Raw genomic sequence first — 23,716 nt, 5'->3', positions numbered from 1 at the left:
CCGCCTTCCCCCCCTTCCTCAGCGCCTCCAACCCTCCCCTCTCCCCTCCCAGCTCTGCCTCCATCTCAGAAAGAAGGAAAGAGACAACAAATGAAGATTCTGCTCATCGCTGATTGTTTTGAGCCGAAGTGAGCGCGCGGTGGTCGAGCTGCTGAAATGCACCATGTCCAACCTGGACATGTCACCATGACAACCATAAAAGGTTCAAATGAAACAAAACTCCACAGATCCAGCTTTTTTCACCGTTGTCAGTTGGATGCAGATGCGTTGCAATCAATAATAATAATAATAATAATAATAATAATAATAATAATAATAATAATAATAATAATAATAATAATAATAATAAAGACGCTGGTTTTAGATAGAAGATGCAAATTGTGCGTTTGGCTCCTTTAATAAGCGTGAAGACACACACACACCAACACACACACAGACCGGCTTTTATTCAAACCCTCAGTTCCTCCAGTCTACAACCAAACTGCCAGGCACCCAAACCGTTGTCTGGCCTGATCATAGGTCCATCCAGCATGTCCATCACACGCGGAGTGGGACTGGCCACGGACAAATGCAACCAATGGAAAAGATGTCTGTCATTCAAAGCCACTAGGTGTGGCGGGCATCTTCTCATCACTGTTTCTGTTCTTTCTGAGCACCAAGCACGACATGAAGCCATAAAAATGTAATCCAAAAGGCTCTGTCTTTTTTTTTTTTTTTTTTTTTTAAAGTATTATTGCGCAGGCGACGCGCAGAAAGGGGAGTTGGATCAACAGGTAGTTAATAAAAAGCAGCTCACACAGTCTCTGAATATCACCTTTCTGGGCAGGGACACTTCAGTGGGGCTTTAGGACATTAGTTTGCAGCTTTTTGGTTCAGTGCTGGGATCAGTGAAGTCTTGTGATCGCGTGGAAGCGGCGCGCGCCCGACGCACAGCAGCAGGACTGAACCACAAGTCAGTTTTTCCTCAAGCCGGTTCTCACCGGTTAGGAAACCAGCTTTTCCCTACCTTTTGTTTCCAAATATAGCTTTCTCCCTCCCTCCTCATCTTCAACTCAAACACGTGTCACAGCTTCCTGTCTTGCTGGTTTGAGATAAATAACCTTAATTAATATTAATATTAATTAAACAGTACAAAAAAAGTCCTTTTATTACAGGATTAAAGATATGAGTATCTTAGAGATTTGAGCTGATAAATAACTTTGATCAAGTTTTCATATTCAATTCTCTCACTGCAACCATGGCATTTCCAGCCATCTGAGGAAAAGATCATTTTCGGCTTTTGGATCTTCTCGTAGCTCTGAAAGTGAACAAGTGGACAAAATAAAGCTTAGCTTGAAGAAAGGCAGCAAAGTTTTTCCATTAAACCATTTTCTCAGATTTCAGTGTGATTAAGAAATATTTTAATGGAGTGGAGGTCGAGCTGCAGCCCTGAAAACCATAAAAAGAGACTCCGAGGGGGATTGACAGAGAGGCTGTTTGACTAAAACACACCCTAATGGAGACTTAGCAGACCTCAGAGTGGTTCTGCACTCTTCTAATGTGCAGGTACACCCTAATGGAACAGCCATAGCAGAGAAAAACATCTCATCTGTGTCACTAAATGTAGCCTCAAATGTTTGTGATGAAAGCTGCATATATTTCAAATGCAAATAGAAAAAAAAATCTGCATTTTTTTCATATTTACCTCGACTGCATTTTAAACCTGCAACACCAAAGCTTTTCTGTGGATATCAGCTTGTCAACAGTGTGTTGGAAACTACAGAAATCTGATGATTTGAAGGGATTTGCATATTTCTCCTTCCACTGTGTATTACATAAAACAATCAGTATTGAGGAATTTCAGTTTGTAAACAACAACACAAGCCAGTTTGGACCCCATGTTGCATTGATTCAAGAAATCTGATTCATCACTTGTCACAACCACATGAAGAAGAGGATTAGTCTGAGAAACTGATGTCGAGCTCAACATTATGCTCCTAAATTCAGGGATGTCACTCAAAACTTTACTATGCAATAAAGAGGCTGCATGTTAAGCTTGTCCCGAAGTCTTGTTAGCTTGGATGCATCTGAGATTGACCACCATGGAGACATTTGTTATTTGCACAGTAACATAGATGATAATCCAAAACACAGGCTCTGTGATGGAAGAGGTTGTCAGAGCGTCCTGAGTAAAGCTCTTTTCCACATCTGTGATATTAGCGTTAAAGAGGCACGACTAAACTTTTCACACTCCTCCTCTAAAACAGCTAATTTACCATCCAGCTTGCATCCTGTCTCGTCTCTGAGATCTCTCTAGCAAGCAAAAATCAACCCAGTGCTGACTCTCGTCTCATTCTGTCATCATCTTTCTTTCATTTCATTTATTATTAAGAGCCCCTTCAGCAACTTAAACATCAGTAGCTATTCTTCCTGGGTTCTCCTCTGTATTACATTTAAAAATTTGTGGACAGTTTTACACATCACACACACACACACACACACACACACACACAATCATACATAAATACACAAACAGAACATAAAATACAACTGCTCAATACAAAAAACCCAACAAAAACACTATTTATGGTCAATTACAAAACAAAATCTCTTTTAAACTAGTTAGACATACTTCAATATTATTTACGCTCTACAAAAGTTTCTTTTGAAAACATTTTGTATTATTTTACAGTAAGAGAAATCCTGGTAATCCATCCCATGCAACCATGGCCTGATAAAACACAGCTTGCCTAAACTGATCCTGTGAGGTTGGCTATAGTGGTGGGAGAAAATAGCAGAAGCTCAGCTCTTCAACTTTGTCTTGTCTTTATTAGTTACAAAAATAAAACGCATGAGTCAGCCATGCACCAGCTAGCAGTTAGACAAGCAATATTCAATGGCTGCTCAATCACAGCAAAAATGCTCTCTCGTGCCTGAAGCTTCTCCTCCAGCTTTATACTGGAGGCCCCTCCTACAAGACAAACCAACATTAATTGACATTCACTTTACAATTAATACAATGCCTAGATACAAACTATACTACGTACGTCAACATGCCAGTAAAATTTAGCCAAGGCTATAAACATTTCAACATGGCTCAATATATACATATAAACATAAATTATTCAATAAAGATCAGTCACATTAACATGAACAGGAAACACCCCTTCAAGGTCTCTCCACATGGTACAAGCCATTTCACCTGCTCTATAAAGGTATTTGGACACTCACCATTCTGGTTCACCTACTCACCAGGAGGCATGGTCTACACCATGACAGATCCATTCTGCCTAAAGGGAGAGCACACCTCATCCCGCTCATTTCTTTCTTCTCTTCCCTTCCTTCAAAAATGTCCTCTTGTGTTCCTTTACTGAGTAAACTGTGGGGTGTTTAAAATGTCTAATGTGCTGATATGTAGTTGTGATTGTGTGACACGATTCCGTAAAGCAAATCACGAAAGTTGTGAGCTGCTTCAGGAATGTGCATAATGAATGTCACTGTACCATCAAAATAAATCATGAACACTGAGCTTAAGGTTATAAATGTTTGTAATGCTGCTTTATTTCAGGACATATCAACATGCGCTACCTTTAACATCTCATTTCTTCCAGTGTTGTCCATGCATTTTGCAACATAAAACCCCCCTGTATGTCTTCAAATGTGATTGCAAATTTAAAAAAAAAAAGGTAAAATATACTTCAACATTTTGGCCAGGACATCTTAGAAGTCTTGAGAGAAGAAACAACAGCATTAAAAGGTGGTAAAAGTTTAATGTTCTGACTTGTGGAACACACATTAACAGATAAAATGATGCATTTTAGTGAAGGAAACAAAATGAAATATTTTAAGAAATTTGATAATTAATACTGCAAATCTTTGTAATGATAATGAAAGTAAATGTCCGTGTTATCTGTAAGCCAGTGGTTTTGCAGTGTCAGAGTCACCAACATGTCTGAAAACATCTGGATGGACCTCAGAGAGCAATGCAAGTAAGAAAACCAAATAATTTGTATGAAGAGATGCAGAACTGTATGAAAACCCTCTGTAGACATGTGTTGGAGGAGGTTCTGACCCTGCAGAAGACCTTAGAACAGGGGTAAGCAACTCCGGTCCTCAAGTGCCAAAGTCCTGCAAATGTTAGGAGTTTCTCTACTATAACTCACCAGGCACACATCAGACCTAATTAGCAGACTTGTGCAGAGCTTGACATCAAACTCTGCACAATTTTGCTAATTGGCCATTAATTTGAATCAGGTGTGTTGCAGCAGGGAAACTACTAACATTTACAGGACTTTGGCACTTAAGAAACCGGAGTTGCCGACTCCTGCCTTAGAATGTGGCTGGAGGCTCTTTTCCTTATTTATCCACCTCTTTTTGGGTACTTTACATCTCTAACAACAGAAACAAACAGTACATCTTTACTTCTGACATCACTGTTATCTCCAAGTTGTTGCTTGTTCACTTTATAATATTCACAGTAACTATTTAACCAGGGGTGCCCAAACCTTTGAATGGCAGAGTTCACATAACATTTTACAGGTTTTGGGCTTTATTATTACAGGTTATCAGGAGGAGAAATGACTCCTTGTTGATAAGAAACTGCAAGGTTTAGTGTCTAACACAAGATGAAGGCATTTGGGGGGGATGGGGAGTGAATGAACAGAAGATGGAAATGAAGACAGTTGATACTCGACGTTAGAGCGAGGCAGTAATGAGAACATGGCTCGAATTTCCAAACAAGAAGCAAGAGGTGAGTTTTACAGCAAATCGCATGCAGATAAAAATCCCCCAGTCGTTTTGTCATGTTGTTATATGAGCAAATGAAATAAATAAATAACAGAAATGTCTCAGTCAAATGCTGCCACACTTATGTCTTACCTTATTTTGTTGTTATGTCAGTAATAATAAATAGGAAGAAACACACTTTCACATTCAGCTGATAACATTTGATTTTATTACAACAAAACATGAAATGAGTTATGATTGTTTTTGTCAATAGTTGCTGAAACAAATCAATCTCCTGTAATAAAGTGTCACAACTAGAACAAACCACTAAGGCACAAGGTGGTCAGAACACAATCAAAAGTGCTGACATAACTTTTACTATGAAAAAAAACTACAATTTTTAACACTTTATATGTGTAGAAAACTTTCATTTTCATTATTTTACAAGGAACTGCAGTTTACTTTTACAATACAATATTACTAACGATACCACAGCTTCCATTAAATCCACAATGAGTCTCGTCTTGTATTTATGGTGCAGAAAAAGATACTCTAAGCTCTAATTTTAGACTCAGTTTTGTATAACTGCCTCGCTTGCTTCCTCTTTATACTTTTTGTACATAAATATCACTATGAAAAAGATTCTCTTTCCTGTAGTTAGCATGCAGTTATGACAGAAAGCAAAGCTGTCAGAGCTTTATCTATGCAAAAATCAGCGTGAAAAGCAAATGCAGTTCTTTCATCATTCCTTTTATTTTGTTTGCTTTTTATTCTTTGTTCTTGTCTTTAGGATCCATTTTCCTCACTCCTTGCCTCTGGTCTTTGTGCATAACTCTTGTCTCAGTGCTAACAGTTTGCAGAGCTTTCTTTTCTTCTCTTTTCCACTCCTGACCAAACTCCTGTGCATGCAGCTGACCTGCTCATTGAGCCATTTGCACCACAACGGCCTTCCAGGCTCTGTCCTTGTCAAAATCCTGCAGCGTTCCATTGGATGCTTGCTGCTGATGGAGTCAAACAGGAAGGAGGACAGAGATGAAAGGACGACAAACATGACGTTTATTATTCATGTGTGAGCATGAGCAGCAGTTTCCCTTTTGCATGCATAACTAGCTCATTACATTTCATGTTGTCGTAACTTAAATGTCATTTAAACATCTGGAAATGAAATGCATGTGTCATATGACTGAATTTACTTGTGTTTCATGTAGAAAATGAAGAAAATACTCAGAGAATAAGACATATTGATGTCTTTTAGGACATATTTATGTGTTTTTCTCTAGACTTTTGTGCCTCCAGTCCATGTTTATGCCTGCCATACCTCACTGTAATGGGTTGTCGCTTGCATGCTGTCGTCATACTCCGGGGCTCCCATGCGGAGCTGGCTCTTGTATGTGGCACAGTGCACCACAGTGGCTGAAGTCAGAACTGCCTGCACCAGCAGCAGCACCATCAGAATTAACAGCAGGATGTCGTAGGATTGCTGTGACACACACACGCATGCATACAGTGAGTCACTTCTACTGCTTTTTAGAACTGCCCGTTTGCTTCACAGCTGACTGGAAGTCACGATTGGATTTAGAGATCTGCACACGCTTTCACCTCATTTATTCACCTTGGATGTGGGCACATCATAAAGAAAAATTTCAATGAAGCTGATCACACTGCAAGAAAGGAAGCCGGAGGCCGAAAAGAGGAGGGGGGACGTCATGCTGCTGATAGCGATGAGCACCTCCACCTGGGAAACGCCAGAAGATAGAGAAAAAAGAGGAAATGAAAAACAACAACAAACTTCAAAGATTGAAGACATAAGATTATACTTCAGAAAACATAGTTTGATCCATTTCTGTGTTTTATATTTAGCTTTGTAACCACGAGACTGAAAAATGAAAAGGTGCATTATATAACGATTTAGGTGCCTCATTGGTTTGAGTTAGCTTCACAGTTATTATTAAAGATATCAAGTAATACAGTTTTCAGAGTTTCATAGACATATTTCTAATCATAATCTGATTCAGAGAGAAAGAGCTGTGAGAGATAAATGAAGTGATGCAACGCAGGAAGCCGCCATACAGAAGCATTTTCCTCAGACTGTTATGCAGTTAGCACGTAGCTGGATGAAATATCAGAGGTCACTTTGACTTATGGAAGAATAAAACAAAACAAAATATTTTATTTCAATTGGTAGAAAAAGATCATCAAAACCCCTGATAGAAAGCGAAATCCCAGGAATATTGTGTACACTGGAGTGGTGGTATGCAATCCCTCCTACACAGCTATGGCCATTATGGAGGGAAAAACCTTCACCATGCTCAACACAAAAACAGCATCTGAAACTGGCTCATTTCCACAAAACAACTGATTAAATCTGTTAATAAGTCCTGCAGACTGATGAAGTCCAGACCAGAGATCAGAACAGAGACTAGACCAGAGTCAACAGCAGAGACTAGACCAGAGACTAGACCAGAGTCCAGACCAGAAACCAGACTAAACACAAAGAAGCAACCGTTGGCTGCAAACATGTGGAACAAACTGCCAGTGGAGATTAAACTTTCAACAACAACAATTACACCAGGGATCCTTGAGAGCCTGTGCCCTGCAGGAACACACCTGACTCAGACCAGATCTACACGTCTGCTGAAGACACAGATTTAAGCCAGGTGTGTTTCAGCGGGGACATGTGGAGAGCCTGCAGGACGCCGGCCCTGGAGGATTTAGGATCACTACTCCATCCATCTCTGCTGTCTTAAAACTGTAAAAAAAACAACAAAACGAGTCAATATGTTGCTTTAGAAATAACATGTTTCTAACTTTTGGTTGTGGTAAGATCAAAAACTCAAAGAAATTAGCATTTTGACCAGATGTGCCATTCTTTATTGTTTGCTTTGGATAGGTGGTCAGCGAGAGACGAGGTTTTGATTGGTGGCTTGTCACGTCCGTATGACGTTTTTTATGCCACGTGATGTCCACGATGCATTCAGGAGTGTGTGTATAATGGAAAAAAAAACTCTCTGTGAACTAAAGAAAAGCTGTCTAGATAAAATATTGCTATATGGGTGTGTGAATGTTCCTTGCAGTTTAAAGACTAGACCACTTTGAGTGGCAAATACAACTAGAAGAACACTACATAAACAATGTTTCATTTAACCCTTTAACGTTCACATTAACAAAAAGGCCAGAGAAAAATGTTTCTCTGTTCTTTCAATTTTTTTGGACAAGAATAAACAGAATAAATGTTTTTTAGCAAATATTTGAGATGTTAAAAAGAAGACGTTAATAAAAAAGTAACAACAGTAAAATGATCCAAATTTGAAACAGCAGTGTTATAACAAACACTTAGTTTGGGTTAGACAGGTTTACTTCCACAGTTTTTAAAGATATTCATCAAAATCATTACAAATCTACCTCTACCAAATTATAGACCAGGACCTCAAATGACCTTAAAGGATTAAAAACTGAAACAGTCTTTTGTACTCACCAGACATTTGTTGGGGTATTCTGACACAACGTGACTGGCAATAGCGCTGGGAAAACACTGTAAAGGGTTTAAATAAAAGGTTTTTTATTATTATTCCATCAACTGATGGCATCTCATGACATGTCATGTGAATCAGTACAAGAATGAATGACTTACAGCCACGAGGATCCAGAAAAATGTGACCGACAAGTAGGGGCCTGGCAGCAAGGCGTCCATGTTGAGCGCAATGATGCCTCCAAAGACAGCAGAGATTCCCACGATTACTTCGATCACCTTTTAGGGACATTTGTCAGCAATTCAACAGCAGGCACATTGAGAAGGGAGAGCCATATCAAATGCAACAAAGCTGGAAAGTTCTACTCACAGAATACGCCTTCAGGAGTCGAGTAGGAAACACTGCAGGTTTAACAGCCACAGGCCTGTCATACATCACAGACTGGAAGAGAGACAGCAGGATTGAGAGGGGTTAGGGTGGAAGAATGAAAGCAACATGGAGAGTAAGAGCGAGGAAGCATCAAGATGAGGAAAAAAAGCAATCAATCACACACACACACACACACACACACACACACCTTCCTGTGGCAGCAGCAGTCTTCTGCAGAGCGAGCTGACAGGATGACGGTGCTGGCCATCAACACCTCCAGCAAAATCATCAAAATGAGGTTAAAGTTGATCTAAAAACAGGTAAGGAGGAGGAAGAGGGACAAGATTACTGAAGCAACAAGAAACAGGAAACGTTTCTGCATTGTATTAACTCGGAGAAATTTACATTGACAGCAGAGGGATTCAAGACCAGTTTACAACCAAACCACACCAGGCAGGTGGTCGTCACCGCAAACGTTGAGACATAGACCACCTGGAAATCTGACACCTGTTAAAAACATGAAAGCAATATTACTACCTCTTCCGGAGGGCCGTAATTTTACACGTCATGTAAAACATCTCTTGCTTTTGGTGTTTACTCACTGCTACGTGTCTGTTCTTGGCGATAGCAAAGCTAACTACAGCTGCAGGAATGCCCTGTGGAGAACATCAAGAAATAAGATGCAGAACTGATCCAGATCCAGATCCACAGCCCACATTTAGCTAAGATGGTCTAATTGAAATGATGTCAATGTGCTCTTACATGTAGAGAAAAAAAAAGGAATTTTTTAACACAAAGGTAACTGTGATTTGTTGATGGTCACTCACGGAGCCTGCTGCACAGCGCAGGTAGTCCATGGCAGTAGGAAACACATTTCCCAGGTACAGAGAGAAACCCGATGCAATAAGGAGACTTCCCTGAGGACACACACACATACACACACACACACACACACACATGGCAACATGCATGCATATATTTACAGACGTTCATGCGATCAACAGGTAGAAAAAAGCAAAACTTCCCTCCCACGTGCAGAAAGTTCAGGAAAAATCAGTCATGACCTCTAAAATCATAAAGAAATTCATGACGTTTGAAAAAAGCTTTAATTATCAGTCAAAGACTTGTGTTTTTTAGCTTAATGAAGAGGCACAAATCAGGACTGTCTGTCGCCACATTTCACTTCAAATTTCTAGCTTGGGATGTTCTCATGTCAGAAAAAGATTCATCCCAACCTGTAAATTTTTCTGTGTTGGACTGAAAACTACAGTCCTGCTCTGCGCCTCCTTTGTTACGCTCCATGACCATTTAATGCCTCACCCCGATGAGGACACTGTAGAGCCAGGCCCTGTAGCTGAAGCAGGGGTGCTTTAAAGGCTCCGGCTGGGCCAGCTGCAGGTCACTGGCCCTCACGTCCACTGTGTAGCTGTCCCGCTCAGGCCTGTCTCTCTCCCCCCTGTCTGGCCTTCTCTCCGCTCCCCTGTCACCCCGGCGGCCCAGCGTCCCATTGCTTCTTTCCAAAGTGGGCATGTGGCTGTAGGTGAACTCCTCTCTGGCTGACAGCTCCTCACGCTGCATCATGAAACAGCTGCTGGTCAACTTCAAAAAGAAAGAAAATGTAACTTTAGCTTAAAACACGCAATAAAGTCAGCATTTTATTGTGAAGCTCCAGGGAATTTATTTCAAAACAAAGATTAAAAACTGTGTAAAAAAGGTTCGACTGTGAAGATGCATGCTACTAATCATGCCATATCACATAAAACACACCCCACAAAAACAAAACCTGCTTCTGCTTTTTCTTTTCCACATTTTCAGGATCACACACACACACACACACACACACAGACTCACATGTTGTTGTGAATCTCCTCGGCTGTTGTCCGGTAAAGGTGTATAAAACAACTGCTTCCAAAACAACACATGCAAGACAGATTATTAATCTCTGCAGCTTCTGCTCCCCATCTCTTTCCTACACACTTGTACTTGTTCTTCACCCTCTTTTCTCTCTTTCTCTCTCTCTCTCTCTCTCTCTCTGTTATGTGATGTTTCTCAGAAGCAGCCCTGAAAACTTTTTCGAGCCCTTCAAAGCGTGGAACCAAAACACATGGCTCTTGTGCTGCCAGCCTCCTCTGTGCCAAAGGGAGAGCGCCTGTGCATGACAACAAGGGGAGGATGAAGGGGCTCGCGCTGGGGGCAGAGTTAGTAGGGCAAACACCCTCTTTTCTACCACCCCCAACCTCCCCCATTCTGCTCTACACACACACACACACACACACACACACACACACACACACACACACACACACACACTCACACTCACACTCACACATGCACATCAACCTACTCAGAAAACTGAACAATAGCCCTTCAGAACTGAGCAGAGCAACACAGAATGTTTCCAGCTCATAGAAATAAGGATTTCATATAAATCCCATCAGGCGCTGCGTCAGATAGTTTGCGTTTGTCCCCTTGTGTAGCCCCCCCACTCACAGCTTCCACTGGTGACACTTTAGTGCTTTACTTGCAGTTCACAGCTCACTTAATTAAGATGCCCAGCAGTGCTTTAGAAAAAGAGGCAGCAGAGACATTTTCATGGCTTCATCACATGGTCTTTTGTCTGACACAGTTAATCTGATGATAGATCATTTCTGCCTCGAATAAAAATCTCTTAACGCCTCGTCCAGGAGGAAGTCCTGCTGGATGACCATGCTTTGGGGCTGTGCATTTATCCTGTCTGGATACGAGCAATCTACATGTATGTGAACCTCAGGATTCCTTTCACCCTTTAACACAGCAAAGCATTCCCAGTTCACCATTGTTCCTGGGCGGCTGTAACCATGGCGACTCCTTAACAACTACTGTCACAGCGTCTCTCAGTTGCAAATACCATGCACGCTCAGAGAGAGGCAGGAATTTAGCAACAGTCTCAGAGCATTAAGGGGAATCTGTGGCACACTGATTATGCTAATACAATAACATCATGACTCGATTAGGACAATATCCAGTTTCATGATTATCAATAAAAATCTCAAAGACAAGCAAGTCTTGAGTGTTGTGCTGGTGACATTTATGCCTCATGAGGGAAAGGAATATCAGTCACATCCATCTGGCTGTTTAAAAGCCTCCTGCAAAAAGAATAAAACCAAACAGCTTCTGATTGTGCTGTGAATGCTTCAACAGTCGTTTTAAATCAATGCACCACACGGCTGTCAGGGAAGTGGGAGAGGAATTCTCTTCTGCAGCGTCTTATTGACAGCAGCTGCAGAGCACAGTGACCACACACATTGTTTTCACTGATCTGCTTTTACACTGCATGCACAAGAGCAGATTGGAAAGGAGGCTTCCCCCGTTCATTTCCCTCCTTCCGTCCCTCTAAGGGGAATTCTTTAAGTCCAGATATTTTCCCTTTCATTTGTATGGAGGCCATTCTGTTAGATCAGCTTTATTTTCTCAGATGCTTGGTGATCTCACATAATTAAGAAATCTAGAGCCTTAGAGGGATGGATAACTTCACTTAACTTAGCCAGAGAATTAGGAAAAAAATTTTTTTTGTAAAAATACAACATGACAATAGATCTCATACTGCTGGAAAACCTGTTTATTTCCTTAGTAAATAGTTTATGTTTGTAGGAAAAAAAAAAAACAACAACTGTAGGATGAGCTTGGTATAAGTCTGAGGGTTGCACCCAATGCCAGACAGCTTTTTCTCATATTGATTCCTGTTTCATGTTGCTTAAAGGATTGCTTGTTTAAAGTCTGATAATTGATTAATTTAACAAACAGGGGCCTCAGTTGTACGTGGAAGAACCATAAGCAGCCACAACAGCCTGACAGCTTCTCTTCATGCTTAAACCCAGCTTGGCCACACGCTGAGGTGGGATTCCATCCCATTCTGTAAGAAACAGTCAGCCATCATGGTTGTGTTGGTCTCTTTTGCACCAACAGCAAGTCGAAGCGAATCCTGCAGGTGTTTGGTTGAGCTGCAGTCAGAATCGCAGGCAGGCTACTCATCCTCTCCTCTCCAGGCGATGCAGTCTCTGTTCGTCCTCATCTGAGGAGGCTAGCATCGTCATCTAGGAGGAAAGAGTTCAGTCCTGCTGTGTCTGTTTGCAAACCCCTTTAATCCTGCAAGTTTAGCCTAAAACAGATTTCTTCTTATTATTATTATTATCATTATTTTCTTTTAAAAAAGATTTCCAGTGGACTGCTGCACCTGTAACAGGATCAGTGTCATTTTCTACTGGTGTAAGAAAAAAATAGCATTTGTGACTGCTCTGAAAAAACCATTTCCAAATAAGTTTAGTTTAGAAAGATCCACATCATTCACATGTCCAGACTCTCATCTTTCCGTGTAGGAAATTAGGAGGAAAATTTGAAATACATATTTATTTGTCATTTCCCCACCCACGAGATGTCTGGTACCAGCAGGCTAAATTAAATGTTAAACTGTCATTATTTATGTTTGCTTTCTTCAGACTTCAGTCATCCAATAAATGTGCAGCCCACATACTCAGCCCTGCTGTTCAACCCACAAATGCATTCTTCTCACAAACGTAGCAGGATTTTAAAAAGAAAGCACAAAGTTTAACGACAATTTACAAAACTGTGCACCACTTTCATCATACGCAAACATACAAAACCTTTTACTTTGCTGTTTAATTCACCTTTTGTCCTGCTGTAAAATAAGCATGCATGCTGTTTAAGCCACAGGTTGGTCAGGCTGAGAAAACAGGCCTGTAAAGATAATCTGAAATTTTGCATATATTCAGATTATTAAACTACAATACTCCAAAAGAAAGCTCCCAAAATGTACAAACTCCTAACTAAAATAGCTAAAGCAAGTTGCAGCTATAATCCCAGATAAATACTAATAGTGACCTGTAACCTAAAGATGAGGGAAATAGTCAGGAGAACTGTGCGGGAGAGGAGATACATTTTTTTTTTTTATCACCAGAAGGACTATTTGCTTTAATTGAAGTATTAATTAAAGAATTATATTTACAAAATTATTTTATGCTGTTTGTAAAGGATTGTAGAATTAACCTCTACACAGGTTTTCTGCATGGTTTTCCCTTTTCCTACTGGTGTTTTTGCTTATTATTTGATCAAATAAAAGGATTTTAGTGCTTGTTGGATTAAACAAAATGAGAGATGATGTTATAGATCTAAAAAGAGCAGAACTGATTGTTTTCATCTCTGTTGTGTCAGACTGGTTGTGTCTTTGATGTTTGGGATGCTGGTTTCAAATAAGAGCACAAGCAAACCCTGTGTTGGAGAGGGACAGGTGAGTCAGATAAAACATTCATGACAGCTAAAATGAAACCTTTTATTGCAAAGGACCACAAAATGCATTTTGGGTCAATTTGAGGCAAATGTCAGTGGTTAAAATCTTTCAGACTAATAACTACACTCCACAAATGCACTGCATGTTTTTTTAACCACTGTTTTTGTTGTAGCTGGCAAGGCCGACTCTACATTTTGCAAACTATCTCTTGACATGTTGACACGTTCTGCAGCACATGACCCAGAGGTCAGTCCAGGCACACTGTTCCCTTGTGCTGGTTGGATGTGGGATATCTTTCCTGCTTATTCATGCCCCCTCTGTCATTCTGGACCAGAGACACTGAGAACTGGAACATGGAAAGACAACGAGAAATGACTGACAAGCTGCATTCGGCTTTGTTTATCACAGCTTAACTGGAGAGCCTCTTCAGTGGAATTTACAACCATGTACTGATGCTTTACATAAGGAAAGCGAAGAAGGGAAAATATTTTTATGCTAAAATCAACTCTAGTTTCTAATTTTTAAGCAATTGTTTGAAATCAGTTGCATCTGTAAGGTGCTTTAGAAACCTGTCAGTGTCCAGATAAACCCAAGAGTTAAACAAGTATAATATATGGGTGAGATGTTAAGACTGTGATTTAAATGCTAAGCACATTTGAGATGACTGTAAATTTGACTGGGTTTATTTATCGTTCTTATTGATTTTGTACAATTTGCTTTTTTTTTTTTTTTTTTTAACTGTGCAGTTCTTAATTTAACAAAAACAAATGGATAAATTGTTCATATGGCAACAAATCACCTATTTGTAATTTGCTAAAGGTAAAATCAGGCAAATACCAATGTGTTTGTGATAGCTTATTAAAAATGTTGTCCATTTAATAAATAATATGTTACTTTATTCATCAATACTGGTACAAATTCCTTATTTGTTGAAGTATTTAATGAAAAAAATAGAATTGAATTAAATTGTACATAAAATGGGCAGTATATTGGACCCCACTTTAGTTACCTGTCTGCCTTTTGTGCCTTTATTTAATCAGAAGAAATAAATATCTTTTGCATGCAGCTTGGAAAAGAGAGACAGTAGCTGAGTCAACAGTATTTAGATGCATGTAGAATCAAAGAGTGCCATAAAACATCAAATGAAAATGCAAAAGAATGAGAAAATAAACAAAGAAGTAGGATGAATGTAAGATTCTTCTTTACATTCATCGACCTCTGTCAGCTGTGAACTCTTGTCCAGTTCGTCTCCACACTTCAACGTTTCCTCTTAAGTAAACATTTCTACCTTCCGCAGTTGAATTTGACTGAACATACTGTTTTGCAGAGCACTGCTGAGTAATCAGAAAACAGTTGAAGTCTCTTATCTCACAGTAGCTGTAACTGTCTCCATGTTGCTCTGTGATGTGAGCTGGGTTGGTGTGCATGCTTGCATCTCAATATCTCAGTAAGTCGATGAAGACAATGTCAGGTGAAAAAAAATAGTCTGTCTCTTGATCGTTGCCCCGACTCAATCAGTCGCACTGACACTGTTGCTGCTGATGCTGCTTTTTCTACTTGGCTTTTAATTCAAACAGCCAATGTAGGGCGTGTAGTGAAAAGGAGATCTGATTAATCTAAATAAATTTTAAAAAATGAGAAAACTGAGATAATTTTTCTGCTTAAAGATTCTCACTGACAGCTACTCATTCTTACTACAAGCAGCAGAAATTCTACCAGGTCTTTGTCCTTTACCGTTTGTTTGGCTCATTTTGGTTTTGCTTTAGGTTTCATTCTTAATTTGTTAATAAATTAGAATTTAGGATTACATATTAATCTATATTTGCTAATGGGATAAGATGGGCATTGACTTGTATGTTTAATGGAAGTGATAGCTTTTCTGTATTAACCCACCACTTTATATCACACATGAAGCTAAATATCTTTTCAGAGTTACACCAACCATGTCAATTTACCTTTGCAAAATGCTCATGAGTCTTACAGTAAACAAAGGCATTTTACTTCTATAGTGTGCAGACCCAAACTAGTCCATCTTTTAGGGGTTATTTTGGCCTCAAGGCCCTCAACATGTAAGCTTAGTAACAAGTTAGCTAGCTAGCTAGCTCCGATGTAATGCTAGCTATATTTAGTTTTTGAGAAAAACAAAATATGATTAATTTTATTTAAAAATGATAAAACCAAAGTCAGAAACCATTGTAGTTTATGCAAACAAGAGACGTGCACTTTACAATAACTCATCTAGGGAGTTCCATTTGAACAAGTATGTTAGTGCTAATAAAGTAGCTAGCCTATTGCTAATGTTGAAATTCAGGAATCATATAACAATGAACTGATTAAACACATGGGTATCTATGTAGACAATGTTCACAGCTGGGTGCCAACTAAACCACCGACCAGCTGAGATCTAACCTTCTGCTGCACAGAACCCAGAAATGAAAACGGCTCTAAAAGTGTCAAATCAAACAGAATTATTTCAGTCTACAGTTTTTGATAGTCAAACAAAGGTAAAAGAAAATTCAGAGTCTTCATACAGTTGTAATCTTTATAGAGGAAAGCTCAAGTCACACATATTTCACAACCTCTGGAAAACAGCTGCTAGCATAATGTTCCCAGTTCAGGACTAAACAGGCATCAAGCCTTTCAGAAACAAAATAAAGACACCATTTAACTGTGACGCATTAATCCTGAGCCATGCCAATAACAAAACAAATATTCTCAAGTGTGAAAGCAGCTCCTTAACATAATTCTCAACAAGTCAAACAGAAAAAACACAAGCAATCTCTCTGACATGCAACATTTAAACATAGACATTTATAAGATGAGCTTTTCTGTTTTTACAACAATATCCAACATTGAGACACATGAGAAAAATATGTGGATATATACATTAACTTACATTATCAATATCTCTGTTTTTCTTTATAAACAAAATTTACATAGCAGTGGAGGAAGTAAAAGTCCTCTTTCCCACCAAGTTGTCAAAGTCGCGTGCTTCAGTCACATTACAGTTTGGCTTTAGGAGTAATCAGCAAAGATCTGACTGACAAAGTACAAATTGCCTCATCTGTACAAGTCCAAATGTTTCCGCAAGTAATCACAACATGAGACAGTGGTTGCGCCTCATATCCACCGATGGCTTATCACATTATTTTGAGTTTGCTTATTAAACCATGTAGTTGGGAGCTCTCACATTTGTGTTGTTAAAGTCAGAACTCTTTTACTATGCCTCTGTTGCAATGGACTCTATTTAGTCCAATACAAGTGTAGCCTACTACTCAACTGAGAAATTCTTTGTTGGACAAGGGACATTGTTACAGCAATATATGTTATTGGCAAGTTGATCCATAATACAGCTACCATATGACAGTTGTGTTAGTAGACATATATCAACAAGGCAGACAGACAGACTTGTAACCATCTGTGCTAAGATAACAAGAAGCATATTAGCAATTAATGAGTTTCACAGAGACAAAATTTGCAACATGGCCAGCCCATAATTCCCATTTTCCTCTTGATCTGGAAATGATCCATCACTCAGATGCTTGTTATTACAGTGTTGTGTCTCCGATCTCCCTCTAATGAAAAAGCTCTGTTCCTGGGTTCAGGAAGGTCAGGGGTTCACACAATGGATCCCTTGGAGGAGGACAGGTGGATGGATTGGATGCGAATGGCCAGGGTTTTCTCCAGGGCTTGCAGGATGTCACAGCCGGGGCTTTCCGGCGGTGCATCATACAGCAACTGTTTGAATGGCTCCAACTCAATCAAGATTACCATGTTCTTCAGGAAGTAGCCCTCTATATAGGATGCTAAGTCTGTAGCATCTAGAAACTGTGAAGAAATTGGTGGAAGTGATGGAATCTTTCAGATTTGCGCACTTTAACTTCTTTTTATTTAGAAAAAAAAACCCCAGACATTTTCTCATTCATTAGCTTTAATTTTGTTTTTAAAAAATCTATATGTATGTGTTGAATCTTTTTAAGTACCTTGGTATGGTTGTAGATCTCAACACAAGTTTCTGTGTTGATGTTCTTGGAGCAGATAATCTCACAGTGCCTCTGCAAAGCTTCCAGCTGGAAGAACTTGGCTGCAGACAAGAGCTAGAAAAGCAACACAATTCATATTAGAATAACCTTTACTGAAAATACAGTTGTTTGCATATTGTTTTTATTAGTACTTTTTTGAGAATTGCACGAGTTAAAATACCCATCTTTTCTTTTTACATTTTATGTTGCATAAACAAATAAATTTACCCCTAATTTGCATTTAAATTTAGCTCCTATCAATCCTGATGATCACTTTATTAAAAAAAAAAATTGAAACCATTGCGGAAGTAAAATGCTTTCAGCGAGAACAACCTGATATTTTGTAGAATGTAATAAATGTTGTAGGATTGCACGGGACATTTGTAATAAATTTACCTCCATGATATCAGTGTTCCTGATGTGCAGAGCGTCTGTGCCGCCACAGTACAGATACTGCATGACCAGCTGAAAAGAAGAAGAAACGTGATGCGCAGCTCCCATACAGAGAGACACGTGCCACAAGGAAGTAGTGCAAATATGTGGCTGAAGTGCATCAGGAAATTCTTTCATGTTTGTACTTTTGTTACCTGGAAGATGTGATATTTGACATTGCTGATTTCAATGCATGTGTTCTCCCCACAAGGTCTGTTTGCTAGAAGAGATTTGAACCTTGAGAATCAGAAGGACAAAAAGAAATAAATGGACTTTTCTGCTGAGAAATAATGTCAGAAAAGATTAGTTATGTGTACTTTCTGTTCAACCTTGTTATTGCTAGATTTATAGTACAGGTGAAATAAGGACATGTGGGAGGGGGGGTGGAGATCAACAAATTAAAATGCACAATACTGAGCAGATTTCAGTACAGCACTGCAATAATTTGGTAACTGAAGAAATTCATCTCAGAGGGAAATTTTGACACATTTTAATTGTTGTGTTGGAAAAGGCTAAGCAGGGAGTCATTAAAGACTCATCAAATTGTTATTTAGCAAAAATTACCACTCAGATTTATAATGAAAAATGATTTGACAGTAAAGTACCTGTTGGATGCTGTGAAGAGCAGGACTTTGTGGGCATAAAAAGGTTTCCCTTCCACCAAAAAGGTCACATCAGACATCTCTTTATTATTCAGGAAGTGAGGATCTGAAAGATAATTAATTAGTTTAAAACCAAAACCATCTAATGTGTATGTCTTAGCTTCACAACTCACACTGGACATTTCAGCTGCAACGTCTGTTACAGTTTTCTAACACTAGATGGCGATCTGAACACTGTAATTAAAGTATTATTAAAGCTTTCCTCAGGCGCTTTGGTGCTTTTCTCACAACAGAATTAACATTCTCATAACTATCAGTTCAAACTACACAGCAATAAGTCCTTCCTTCACATGAGACAAATGCTATTCTGATGAGCAAAAAGGACATCAGAAATGCCACTCTCATGTCCTTTCTGCACGCCAGAACAGCATTTCGCATTGCACTGATCAAACTGCAGATGCTTTTGGACATGTAGCATTTGTATTCTTACAATTCTCTGTGTTTTAATTTTTTTATGGTTTGCTTTGGTCATGTTAATGAAAATGTACGTTACTTAGAACTGCAGATTATTCAGTTTTGTAGCTTGATACATGACATACAAGAGTTAAACTAAATATCGAAATGTCCTGCATACTTTACAGGAAGCCCCTTGATGCATACTAGTTATTTATTGATTGACTCTTTTATTCTTCTATATATATATATATATATAATATGATTTTTATACAAGAGTGATGTAATATGTTCAGTTACATTCAGTACTGTTTACAGTTGTGACACAGGGTTGACACTTTAGGTTTGTTCTATAGAAGTGAGTGAAGTATGGTCTTTTTCTGCATTATGCTGTGAGTAGGTAACTATATGATGAAGTAAAATGTGAATCAAATGTATTCTTACTTCTAAAAACAGTAAGATGTAACTTTACTGTTGTGTTCAGATGAATGTATATCCAGTGTGTTGTGCTGTCTGGAGCATTTTCAGGTCGTATCTCCAAGATCTGAACCATTTTGTATTCAAAACCACTCATAGATCAGAAAATCACAGTGAAAACATGACTGATACATTGAAGTACCTTGTTAGTACTCAGTGGTAACTTCTCATTTTGATGCTCTGACAGTTTCATGAACACACTTTAAATACTTGTTTTTCGGGAATGATTGTTTATTTCTAGCAAGTGACCCGTTTTTGCAGTTTATCCACCAGGTTCTGCAGGTTGTACTTACTGTTTTGAGAAACACACTAAACTATTGTCCAAATGTTGTGAGAAAAGCACCAAAGCAACTGAGAATAACTGTAAGAGGTGACTTAAAATTATGTAGAGTATGTTTACGCTCTTCTGATGTTTCACTTTCACTCTGTGTGTTTACAGTAAACAAAATGACATGATGAAGACAGTTACTGACCCAGACGTGAGGACTGCTTCCTCTTGATCTCTGATAGTTTGGGGATGGGGTAAGGGCCATAACACTGGGTGAAAATCGCAGAAAGTTGCTGGCTGATCACTTCATTCTGATAACACACAAGCGGAGTAAAGATGGCGGGTGAAAAGAGCTGTACAGCTGTGGCTGTAAAGTCATGCATAAAGAAGGTGCGAATATTGCATACAGAATGAGCCCATGTTATGAAAGAAAGCAAACATAATGCACAGCTCATCTTTCCTTCACAAAATCAATATCAGGACAGTAAGGGCCTGAACCTCTGCGGCATTCATCTTGTTACAGCAGCTACTGCCTCCAAACTCACAGTCATTGATGCGTCACCTCTTTAAAAGGTGACGCATCACCTTTTAAAGAGGTGATCAGAGGAACATTAGACTTGTTTCTTGTATCCATATTTCCTTAATAGCCCATGATGGAAGCAGAGCAACAACTCAAGCAGCTGAAGAAGTGTGAGAGATGCAGAAAGATCAGAGAAAACAAGATCTTACTTTTTTTTTATTCCCAATTTTCCAAGTGTGTGAGAGATTACAAGGTTGTTTTTGAGTGTTTATGTAGTGGCGCATTAGAGTACAAGCCCCACATGAGGAGCTGGGCTGCTTGTTGCCACTGAAGCGTGACGGCAGCAAATATCCATTATCAGCCACTTATTCCAGCATCTAGATAGATAGATAGATAGATAGATAGATAGATAGATAGATAGATAGATAGATGGATGGATGGATAGATGGATAGATAGATGAAGAAGACCAGAAAAGATTGATGACCGACACCTTGATGTCTCTGCTCCTCATTGTAAGGCACACATTAAGGGGCCCCTGAGGCCCTAACAGGGATGAGGGTCAGTGGCAGCAGCCATCCATCAGTCCAGACATCAGACACGGACTGCCACTGCTGCTATCTTCTGAAATCCAGGGGGCAGATTTACTATTACTTTGGGCCTGCAGCAAACCTTGTTTTGTTGTTAAAAATGTTTGTTGGTATCATGAAGGCATAGTGGGAGCATAAAGCCTGAAAGAGGAAGCCAACAGACTCTGTGATCTTTGATTCCAGTCCCGCTGAATGTTTTTATGGCTATTCTGGGAGGACAGTATATGAATAATCTCATAAACTAAGCATTATGTTTACCATTCACGAGCATTGCGTTGTCATTTAGCACAGGTAAAAACATCAAATTGCCTTGTGATGGACTGGCAACCTGTCCAGAGTGTGTCCTGCCTCTCACCTGCTTCTTTCTGGGATAGAGTCCAGCTTCCCCGTGACCCTGACTTAGACTGAGCTGGATAGAAAATGAGTGAAAGAATGGCGGTAGCTGTTGCTTAAAGGAAGATAGTTGTTTCTCCGTGTTGGCTTAGTTTTCATAAATAATGACACATTCTAGCATGTCATGTATTGTTTTTCATTAGAAAGTTTATGCACTTTACTTTTAGACCTGTTAAGGACATGATGATCTTATTCTTCTTTTTAAATCATGACTGGATAAATAAACCCAGAGAAGTAAAATGATATTCATTCTCTCCTGAGGCTGTATGCTGACATGTCTGTGAAAAGCTGGTGAGAGAATTTTGTCTTTCTCAAGACAGTAATGATCAAATATGTACGAGTATCACGAGTTTAAGTATTGAGACATGACTTTATTTTAATTAGTTCAAACGAAGAAGACTGGAGGTTTATCATAACTCATCATTTCAGATAATTGATACTGAGAAGGTCTTTGAGGTGCTTCCAGTCTCTGTGAAGCTGATTATCTGACCAACATAATGATGCAGAATCTCAGTAAACAGAAGACGTAAACCATCATTTAAACTTTATACACAGACATTATACTGCTGCTTTCAAAGCGTTTCTGCTCCAGAGGTATCCTCTTTGCAATGATGCCTACTGCAGATTGCTCAGTACCTTGCTGGCCCTGAGGATCTGGAACATGAGAGGGAGGCCATGCGTGATGAGCTCCTCCGTGTACTCCTCTTCCTCGATGCAGCTGAACTCTTTCAGAAGGCCCTGGATCAGAGGTCGGCGGTGCTGATGGAAGCATGTACGCAGAGACTCCAGCCAAGTGTGCAAAGTCCACGGGACCCCTGGGAATCAGATCCACAGATAAACACACGACACTTTGAAAATGAAAAGCCTGCAGACAGAAAGTGTGAATGTTGCACAGAATGAGATGCAGCAGAAAACAGACGTGTTCTACTTAAAACCCACCAAGGCTCCGTATGTCGATGGTGATGTCTACATGCCCGTGTTCGGCGCTGTGGTACATGGCTTCTTTAAGGGCCTTAAATTTGGCCTTTCCAGTTCGAATTAAGTCCATCTGAGATGGACTTCTTCCTTCCAGCTCCGAACCTTCGGCCAAAATCTCTTCCAGGGACAACACATCCGCTTTCCCTTTCTCTGTATGGGACAACAGCTTTCGGAAAACATTTCTACAAGAAAAAAAAAGCACAGAAACAGAAAAGTAAAATATCGTTTCATTCATCTGCAAAGATTTTAACCTCGTTAAAATGCTCTTCATCAAAAATGACCTCGAGTCTTCGTTCTAATATCCCAAATGGTGCTTTGCAATAAAGAAATGGAAGCGCTCCAAAGTCATACGGTAGAGTTATAGCCGTTACTGGAAGTCCAATACAGCTGCAACTTTGCAAAAAATCTGCAATGGTGTCAAATAAGTCATTAAACTATTAAAAGTGACACTTTCTTTTGCAAAATGGCAAATAACTTTCTGTATCCACTGTTCAGGGAGTCTGGGAAAACCTCACTATCTAAAGACCATACTGTTGGATGAATGTGACCCTTGAGCCACTGTGATCAATACAATGCTGGGAACACCAATGAAAGCTGCTGCTACAGGACACAGTCCACCTCTGCTGGTGCGTGAAAGGAGGATGCCATGAAAAGACTTTGCACTAAAATGCAGCTGTGTTGTTTGAAAACAAGCTCAGCATTTTGGAGGGAAAAATGTACAAGACATCGATTAGAAAAATCCCATCAGTACAAACGGCAGCATTAGTGATGGGATGGAGGCGCAACGGTGCACAAATGAGTGACTTGCATCGGTCTCGCTGCTGCAGAGGTGAATGTTGGAAGTACATGTTTATTTCAGCAGAACAATGCCAGACCTCATTTTGATGTACATCTAATAGCACAGCTTCACACAAAGAGTGTGTGTGTCTGTGTGTGAATCAGAAAGGACATCCAGCGACGCTGGAGCAGCTAACATGTTGCATTCAGCAGGAACGGATTAGTTTTAAGGAACTGGACTTTTCATCTTTAGTTCTCAAATCAATAAAGAATTTACTTAAAGGGTCATTTAACAAAATTCTGAGGATATTTAGTTTAACACAACATTTTTATTTATTTATTTAAATGCTACTAGCAACATCTGTTTGCTTTTTAAATA

The 23,716-nt window shown here is 39.5% G+C and overlaps 2 protein-coding genes across 2 annotated transcripts in view; both read right to left on the bottom strand.

Annotated features, from left to right (window-relative positions):
* Positions 1-5,624: 5,624 nt before the first annotated feature.
* Positions 5,625-10,531, bottom strand: mlc1 (modulator of VRAC current 1; the record flags this gene model as incomplete). The annotated part of the gene is made up of 12 exons (XM_079258220.1): positions 10,395-10,531; positions 9,864-10,142; positions 9,371-9,460; positions 9,146-9,199; positions 8,949-9,050; positions 8,752-8,853; positions 8,544-8,615; positions 8,336-8,452; positions 8,180-8,236; positions 6,317-6,439; positions 6,023-6,184; positions 5,625-5,705 (listed from the first exon to the last, which is right to left on the bottom strand). The coding sequence occupies exons 2-12, from the start codon at positions 10,122-10,124 to the stop codon at positions 5,625-5,627; spliced, it is 1,221 nt and encodes a 406-aa protein (XP_079114346.1). The 5' UTR covers positions 10,125-10,142; positions 10,395-10,531.
* A 6,810-nt stretch (positions 10,532-17,341) lies between these two features.
* Positions 17,342-23,716, bottom strand: part of btbd11b (BTB (POZ) domain containing 11b) — a gene marked incomplete at its 5' end in the record, with an annotated part of 94,770 nt that continues 88,395 nt past the window's right edge. Inside the window, 8 exons of the mRNA XM_079254565.1 lie at positions 17,342-17,655; positions 17,811-17,924; positions 18,246-18,314; positions 18,437-18,518; positions 18,887-18,989; positions 20,287-20,392; positions 22,219-22,397; positions 22,522-22,742. Coding sequence (XP_079110691.1) covers positions 17,446-17,655; positions 17,811-17,924; positions 18,246-18,314; positions 18,437-18,518; positions 18,887-18,989; positions 20,287-20,392; positions 22,219-22,397; positions 22,522-22,742 — 1,084 coding nt within the window. The 3' untranslated portion in view covers positions 17,342-17,445. The remainder of the gene's footprint in view (positions 17,656-17,810; positions 17,925-18,245; positions 18,315-18,436; positions 18,519-18,886; positions 18,990-20,286; positions 20,393-22,218; positions 22,398-22,521; positions 22,743-23,716) is intronic.

Source organism: Telmatherina bonti, assembly GCF_933228915.1.
Source record: "Telmatherina bonti genome assembly, chromosome: 2".
Taxonomy (NCBI): Eukaryota; Metazoa; Chordata; class Actinopteri; order Atheriniformes; family Telmatherinidae; genus Telmatherina; species Telmatherina bonti.
This window is presented reverse-complemented; position numbering and strand designations above follow the sequence as displayed.